Source organism: Sebastes umbrosus, chromosome 14 (assembly GCF_015220745.1).
Source record: "Sebastes umbrosus isolate fSebUmb1 chromosome 14, fSebUmb1.pri, whole genome shotgun sequence".
Taxonomy (NCBI): Eukaryota; Metazoa; Chordata; class Actinopteri; order Perciformes; family Sebastidae; genus Sebastes; species Sebastes umbrosus.
In genome coordinates, this window is record NC_051282.1 from 19,361,833 (window position 1) to 19,368,898 (window position 7,066).

General features: G+C 32.6%; 2 protein-coding genes across 3 annotated transcripts in view; both read right to left on the reverse strand.

Moving 5' to 3' along the window:
• Positions 1 to 969, reverse strand: part of tmem184a (transmembrane protein 184a) — a 29,111-nt gene extending 28,142 nt beyond the window's left edge. The window contains exon 1 of the mRNA XM_037792027.1: positions 522 to 969. The gene's annotated coding sequence lies outside the window, so the exon portion shown is untranslated. The remainder of the gene's footprint in view (positions 1 to 521) is intronic.
• A 1,142-nt stretch (positions 970 to 2,111) lies between these two features.
• Positions 2,112 to 6,555, reverse strand: psmg3 (proteasome (prosome, macropain) assembly chaperone 3). 2 transcript variants are annotated; one of them, XM_037793517.1, is made up of 3 exons: positions 6,384 to 6,555; positions 4,865 to 5,093; positions 2,112 to 3,077 (listed from the first exon to the last, which is right to left on the reverse strand). In XM_037793517.1, exons 2-3 carry the CDS (start codon positions 5,081 to 5,083, stop codon positions 2,925 to 2,927), a joined length of 372 nt encoding a protein of 123 aa, XP_037649445.1. In that variant the 5' UTR covers positions 5,084 to 5,093; positions 6,384 to 6,555; the 3' UTR covers positions 2,112 to 2,924. The 2 variants fall into 2 exon arrangements, with proteins under 2 accessions (XP_037649445.1, XP_037649444.1); XM_037793516.1 differs by having other exon boundaries at positions 6,378 to 6,534.
• Between the last annotated feature and the right edge of the window lie 511 nt (positions 6,556 to 7,066).

Consider the following 7,066-nt stretch of genomic DNA (forward strand, 5'->3'; position numbering starts at 1 on the left):
TTTTTTGTCATGTGTGTTTTTTTGTTTGTTTAACTCTATTCTTTCTTTTTATCATTTTTATTATTATTATTATTTATTTTCTTAATTTTATTTCAATTTTGAATGTTGAAGTTGTTTTCTCTAGTGTACTTAATGAGTTTGTCTATAAGCTTATCTACTTAAAAATTGGTTTATAAACTATTGTAATTACGAACTGTAAATTACATATATGAAAACAACCTTGAAAAAAGGGAAAAAATAAAGTATAAAAAAAACAAAAAGCAAATGGTAGTAAGCAGCATATGAGTCCTTGTAAAATCTCCTCCCCTGTATGTCTAATAAAAGGATTATCTAATTTTATCTTAACATGATTCAAATTGTAAAGTTTTTTTTTCTGTTTATCATTATGAAACAGGTATTTAGGCTGAAAAGTTTTAGAATACAAATAGTCCCAATGGCATTTAAGAGTACAAATGGTAGTAAGCAGCATATGAGTCCTCCCCTGTATGGAAGTGGTCCTACAGTCCCAACAAAGAGCTCACCTTGTCCCAGGAAGCAGCTTTATCCAGGTGAGATGGCAGGTTACTGTCCACGTTAGAGGATCAACATGGAGAACAAAACCACCTTTCAGAAGAGACAACCGACCTCATTTACTGCCATTTACAAACAGCCCGTCGACTGTGAATCAACGACGGGTTCAACCGGACTGGACTTCCTTGTTTGAAGCAGGTGCCTGACCGAGGTCGAAGTCCACCGTCGGCAAGTAAAAACTCACAAAACCTGTAGCTGATAAAATATAAATAAAAACCGGTATAATAAAGCGGTATAGCCTGAAGCGTTTACTCTGTGAATCCAGTTAAAAACAATCAAAGTTTCAGTGTAAACGAGGCGGATTTTAATGTATCCTTGAGCGGTGTATCATCAGAGCAGCAGCAGAGATAAACAGGTTGGGCACAGGTGAACGCGTCACGTGTCCGCAGCTACACGTGTGTCGTCATCACGTTGCCTTTGTCATGGAAAGATTACCTTTCAGTCAGCCTAAACAGAAAAGGTCATGAGCTTTTGGAAAATGATGTGACATTTTTCTCCTGAAACCCCTGCAACAAATAAATAAATAAATAAAAAAAAATAAATAATAAATAATATATCTATATATATACACACACATTTGTATTAATAAAAATAAATACAAATGATTATATATATATATATAAATATATAAATATATATATATATATATATATATATATATATATATTTATATATATATATATATATATATATATATATATATATATAATGATATATATATTTTTATTTATATTTATTTAATTGATATCTTTTATTGTTTCAAACTATTGGACAGTTTTAATATATATATATATATATATATATATATATATATATATGTATATATATATATATATAAATATAAAATTAAATTGTCTTTAAGTCTAATTGTATGCTCTTTATATGTGTTTATTATACGTCATCGTCTTTTTATTTTCATTCATTATTTTTTATTGTTTTTTAACTATTGTACTGTTTAATCTGTGTTTGGCCTCACTGTTTTTGGCTTTTTATTGTCATATTGCCTTGTATCCTGCATTTCCTGAATATTCTGCTTGCTTTCACTGTCAAAGCGCTTTGTAAACTCTATTTTTAAAGGTGCCATATAAATAAAGTTAAATAGTTATTATTGTGGCATTGTATCACTTAAATCTGTTCTCTATGTGCTGCTATTGTTTACCTGATTGTTCTTGTTTATCATCATTTTGTCAATAAAAAAAGGTTATGTTTTAGCCAAAGAAGCTTATTTTAAAGACTAACATTAAAAAATTGCATATCTAATAATTGTATTGCCATTTATTTACATACTGTATATGGGCTAATCCAATATAATCAACCACAAACTCAGAAATAATAGAAAAATCAAAGTTGAATGAACACCTCTAGCACAGTAAAACATGGAATATAAGATTCATAATTGGCATATGTATCCAGGTTATACTGTATATCTACGCTTTAATAGCTTGATGTTACACAAACAAGTGACACATAAAATCAGCTTTACAAAGTTAAGGCCTTTATCAAAACCAATCACACATAAATGATTCCAAATGACTCCCACATATTACAAATTAATTTTATTTATGACATTTATTCAATTCTGAGGATGCTAAAGCAATATTCATGACAGCCGATGTATCTGAAATAATAGTGCTCATTGCTCAGTGCATTATGTCATGAGCTGCAGTAACACACTGCTAGTACAGAATGCATTGCTTTGAAATGTGTTGAAAATTACTCTAAATGACTGTCTAACTGCATTTTCACCAGTGTGACACAGCAGTAATTGATAAACAAACAGATTAGAGAGGAAATGCATAGCCCGATTTTCCAGTTTGATGAGAATATTTGTGATACTTGAGTTACATTTGTTTCAAAGACAGAAAAACAGACGCTTTAGAAGTGACCGGTTTTATTTTATAAAATACAAAAATAAACAAACAAACAAATTCAAAACAAACAAAAACTGTAAGGTCAACACGTATTTCATACAGTAATGAATGAATGAAACCGGAGCTATTGGTTATCATTTTGCAAACTATTAATTAGTCAATGGACATTCTTCAGTTTTTTTAGAGCACAGTGGCTTGCAGAAAGTTAACAACCAAATAAACTCTAAATTATATTTTACAGAAAACATTCTTCAATGGCTCAAAAAATCAAAAGGATCTGAGTCAATGAAATTGGATTTATACATTTATGTTGTTGCAGCACAAGTCTCAAGGTTTTTTAAAATCACAGACTGGCATTTCGGAAATGGCAAAATCCTTTCAGTTTAAAAATAAAAGAACAAAAAGGAAAATGTGACATTGGGGGCATCCTGAAGGCCTGTATTTCAGCAAGCCTCCAGGCTTCATGTCCATTATGTTGATTTCCTACCAGACTTGACAACTTTTGATGATCTCTTTCATGTGTCTTATTGAATCTATGGAGGAATCCTTGAGTGCCAGTCCCAGTAAGACGGGCCTGTTGCCAGCTTCTTGCGACACAAAAGTTGCCAGGTTTTTGGCACAAACATGTGTCAGTGGCTGAAAAGAGAGAAACAAATCAGACGTTTAGATCATGACACACAGAAATGCTGGCAATGTAACATGTTTGTGTCAGAAGAAAATTAATTAATGACTATGAATGACTTGTAAGTGAAAAGGCCTGTGAAGAAAACAACAGTCAATTTTGAGCTATTTTGCTTCCATAACATGTCTTCTTTCAGACTAGTGGAAAGAAAACATCCAAAATACACATTTAGGTGTTTATTTTACTACTTTTTCTATTTGCGTCTGTAGATTTCTCCTAAATTCACCAAAAGTTAGCATTAGATAACGCATCATTTGCATATTTAAACATATAATTTCAGAAAACTTGTAATACAAAAACATAATTAACTTAATGCAAGTAATCAACGGGGGGTTTCGCAGTGATATCCATTAGTCATCATTTTTTACCTTATTCATATGTAGTGTCTTGAAAATGTGTGGATTTTTACAAATCGATATCTTTCAAAGCCGTTTTCTCAAAATGAGTTTTTTTCTCACTCTGAGCCAGAAATCTCCACTTCAGTATCACTTAAATACACTAAACTTTCCAGTTTCATTCCTATCTATATTCTGCAGGTTTTTACTGAGGGGTTTGTTCATATCTCATTCATAGACTGATTTATAGAACATTTTATCCCTAAAAATATATCCAAAATTATAAACCTTTGACTCTAATATGTCAGCAAAATGAAACAAGAATTTTGAACCTGGCTTTATCCAATGTTCAGATTTCTGTTCTGGAAAGTTATGCAAATTAGCACATATTTAATAAGATAATGCCTCATTCACATATTTAAACATAAAATTACAGAAAACTTGCAATACAAAAAATAACTGTCTTAATGTTAAGTAATCAACGGGGGAAGTATCTATTAGTTAAAAAAAGTACCTCATTCACCTAGGGTATCTTATCTTAGCAAATAATTGTTCCATATCTTCACACACTGAGGTTTGATAGATATCAGCTCACTTTCCAAATCATTTCATACTGTGAACAAGTTGGCCAGAAAAAAAAACAAACTTTTCCAATCACATTCTGTGCTGCTGCCATCGCATATGAGGTAAATAGTTATAACTTGCCTTTACTGCCATGCAGCATTATTGATTGGGCTATATTCCACACACACCATGAGAAAAGTAATCTACTTTTTGTGAAGTTCTCCCAAAGTGAGCAGCGTTTGCACGTCTTAGAATATGACTTACAATGTGATTATATTTTAATGAAACCCCTGATGTGGTTGTCGCAGGTTATCTGGCTGCTGTGTAATCCATTAAAGCTGACAACAACAGAGATGAAGACTCGGCTGATGACATAATGCTTAATAAAATTACATAACAGTATTCAATCATAATCACGCATTCAGTCTGTGTTACGGTGCTTCAACACTGCAACTCTACCCGACTCTAAAACCACACACTTTACGAGAAAGTGCAAGTAGAGTGAAAAAATCCCTGTATTGTCAATTCCACAAGCAAACATAATTATACTTCATTTCTCTATTGATGATCCATGTCTAGTACTATACGCCCGTTAAAAATTGCATGCTAATGCAGAGCTGAAATAGGTTTCCTTGTGCAAACTTTAACAGACCACTGAACTCCATCCCTGCACACACGTCTCATTTCTCCCCTCCCAACACAGCAATTCAGAACCAATCTTATCTGCCCTTTCACAGCATGAAATGAGTTACCCTGTGTTGCAACAAGTCTGTCTGATGTCCTGTGAACAAGTCTATAACACACTGATACAATATTAATCTGAGCCAAATCATCCAGCGTACCTCGTCTTTGCCCAGCAGTATTTTGGTGGTGAACGTCGGTTTGCTGATATCATTAGATCTGGAGTCAGGTGTGACAGATATCAATGTCCCCATTTTGCCGTACTGAGTGAGAACTACGAGTATGTAATTGCTGAACTCTGTACAGACGACCTGTGTCGAAATCCCATTGACTTCTTTCTCTGTCTGTCTCGTTCTGATGATGGGCTCAGTAGACGGCATTTTGTTAATCCTGGGGAAGGAATAGAAACAGAAAAGGTTACACAAAGATTATTTGTAGGGCTGCAGCTAAGGAGTATTTTCATTATTGATAATTCTGCCAATTATTTTCACTGTTTATAATTTATCCAGGGCTGACCCGAATGCTTCGACCATTGCCATGGTAATCGACCCCAAAATCAGTATTTGAATGCTTCGGTTTTTGTTTTTGTGTGTATGTAATGACAGAGTATATATCTCAAAATATACTTATTTTGTGCTGTGCCGCACTGCAAAGCTCAGAATACCTTAGAATATTTCTCACCGAAGCATGAAGCCCAAACAATGGTGTTTAGGACAGCCTTAAATTTATCTGATTAATAATTTAGGCTATAAAATGACAGAAAATAGTGAAATATTGCCATTACAACTTGGTAGCAACCAAAATTCAAAACTGTCACTGTCACATTGGTTTGCTATCATATATGATAAAGTAAAGCATCAAAACAACACATTTGAAAAGGTGGTACAGCAAATGTTTGTTATTTTTTTCTTGTAAAATGACAGTTGCTAAATAATTTAGTGTCAAAACAACTAATCAAAAATCGACTTATCATTTCAGTTCTATATAGTTAACACCACAGACATGTGTTTTATGTAACTGTGGAAGTAATCAAACTATTCTTTAGTTATAACATTTAATTGGTGTAGGTTTGTTGTATAACGACCTACAGTTAACTCTGCAAATAACGTTACTGCATGAATGGAAAGGAAATACCTCTCCAGTCATATCTATCTATCTACTATATCTATCTATCTACTATATCTACTATATCTATCTATCTACTATATCTACTATATCTATCTATCTATCATATTAAAAAGACTGATGCATCCTTCAGATAAGTCTATTGTGCATTTTCAGACATTAAATGCATTACCTTTACACATAAACTCCCTTAGTTGTTTTGTAAAACACGTGGAAATGAAGACAACATGCTTCATGATTCAAACTAGTTGTGATGTTCAGCCTCTGATGCAGCACATTGTTAGCAGCTAAGTACAGAAAGCAGTCAACAGAGGTATTTGAGAATAGTGTCCTCACTAAAATCCACATCCCACCACCTGCAGAGACATTTTAAGATCGACTTAAGTGTTACTTTCCAGCAGGTTAGTGAGAGAAAAGCTCCTCAGAGGTGATGAGTACTGACATGCAGAGGCTAACGTTAGCTCAACAGCTAACTGTTAGCTCCAGTTGTAACACTGTTGTCATGACAACGAACACATGTTTCAGCGTCTGTGTAGAATAAATATATACCCTCACCTTGCTTCTTCTTCTGTGCAAAGACTAAAGCTCCTTCTGAACTGAGACACTTCACTTTGAGCAACTTCAGTAGCGATCTGGTGGAGCTTTGTCACTCACCAACACCAAAACGTGCGTTGTTTGGCGTAAGCTCTCTTTGCGTGATGACGTAGAAACGTAAGTCAGGACTGACTTCCGGGTTAGTTTCTGGCTCAAATGAGACATTACATGAGAGGATTTTTATTTATTTATTTATTTATTTATTTATTTATTTATTTATTTATTTATTTATTATTTATTATTTATTATTTATTATTTATTTATGTTTTATTTATTTATTTATTATTTATTTTTTATTTATTTTTTATTGAAGATAATTCATTTAAAAACATTAAGGCATTGTAATCTAAACTCAATACTTCTAACACACAAGGCACAATTGGATAGGAAAGATAACTTAAATTATACAAAAAAATATAATAACAAAAATAAAAGAGGGGGTAGAAAATAATTAAAGGAACAAAAAAGAAATGCATAAATAAATAATAAGACTGCACTCTTCCATAGTAGCTCTAGGGGTGAGCTACTATGGAAGAATGCAGTCTTATTATTATTTTTTTTTATTTATTTATTTTTATTGAAGATAATTCATTTACAAACAATAAGGCATTGTAATTTAAACTCAATACTTATAACATACAAGG

Coding starts and splice junctions, on each gene's coding strand:
- psmg3 (XM_037793517.1), bottom strand. CDS start 5,083: ATGCCGTCTACTGAGCCCATCATCAGAACGAGACAGACAGAGAAAGAA. Junction 3,078..4,864: donor TACTGCTGGGCAAAGACGAG/GTACGCTGGATG, acceptor CTCTCTTTTCAG/CCACTGACACATGTTTGTGC.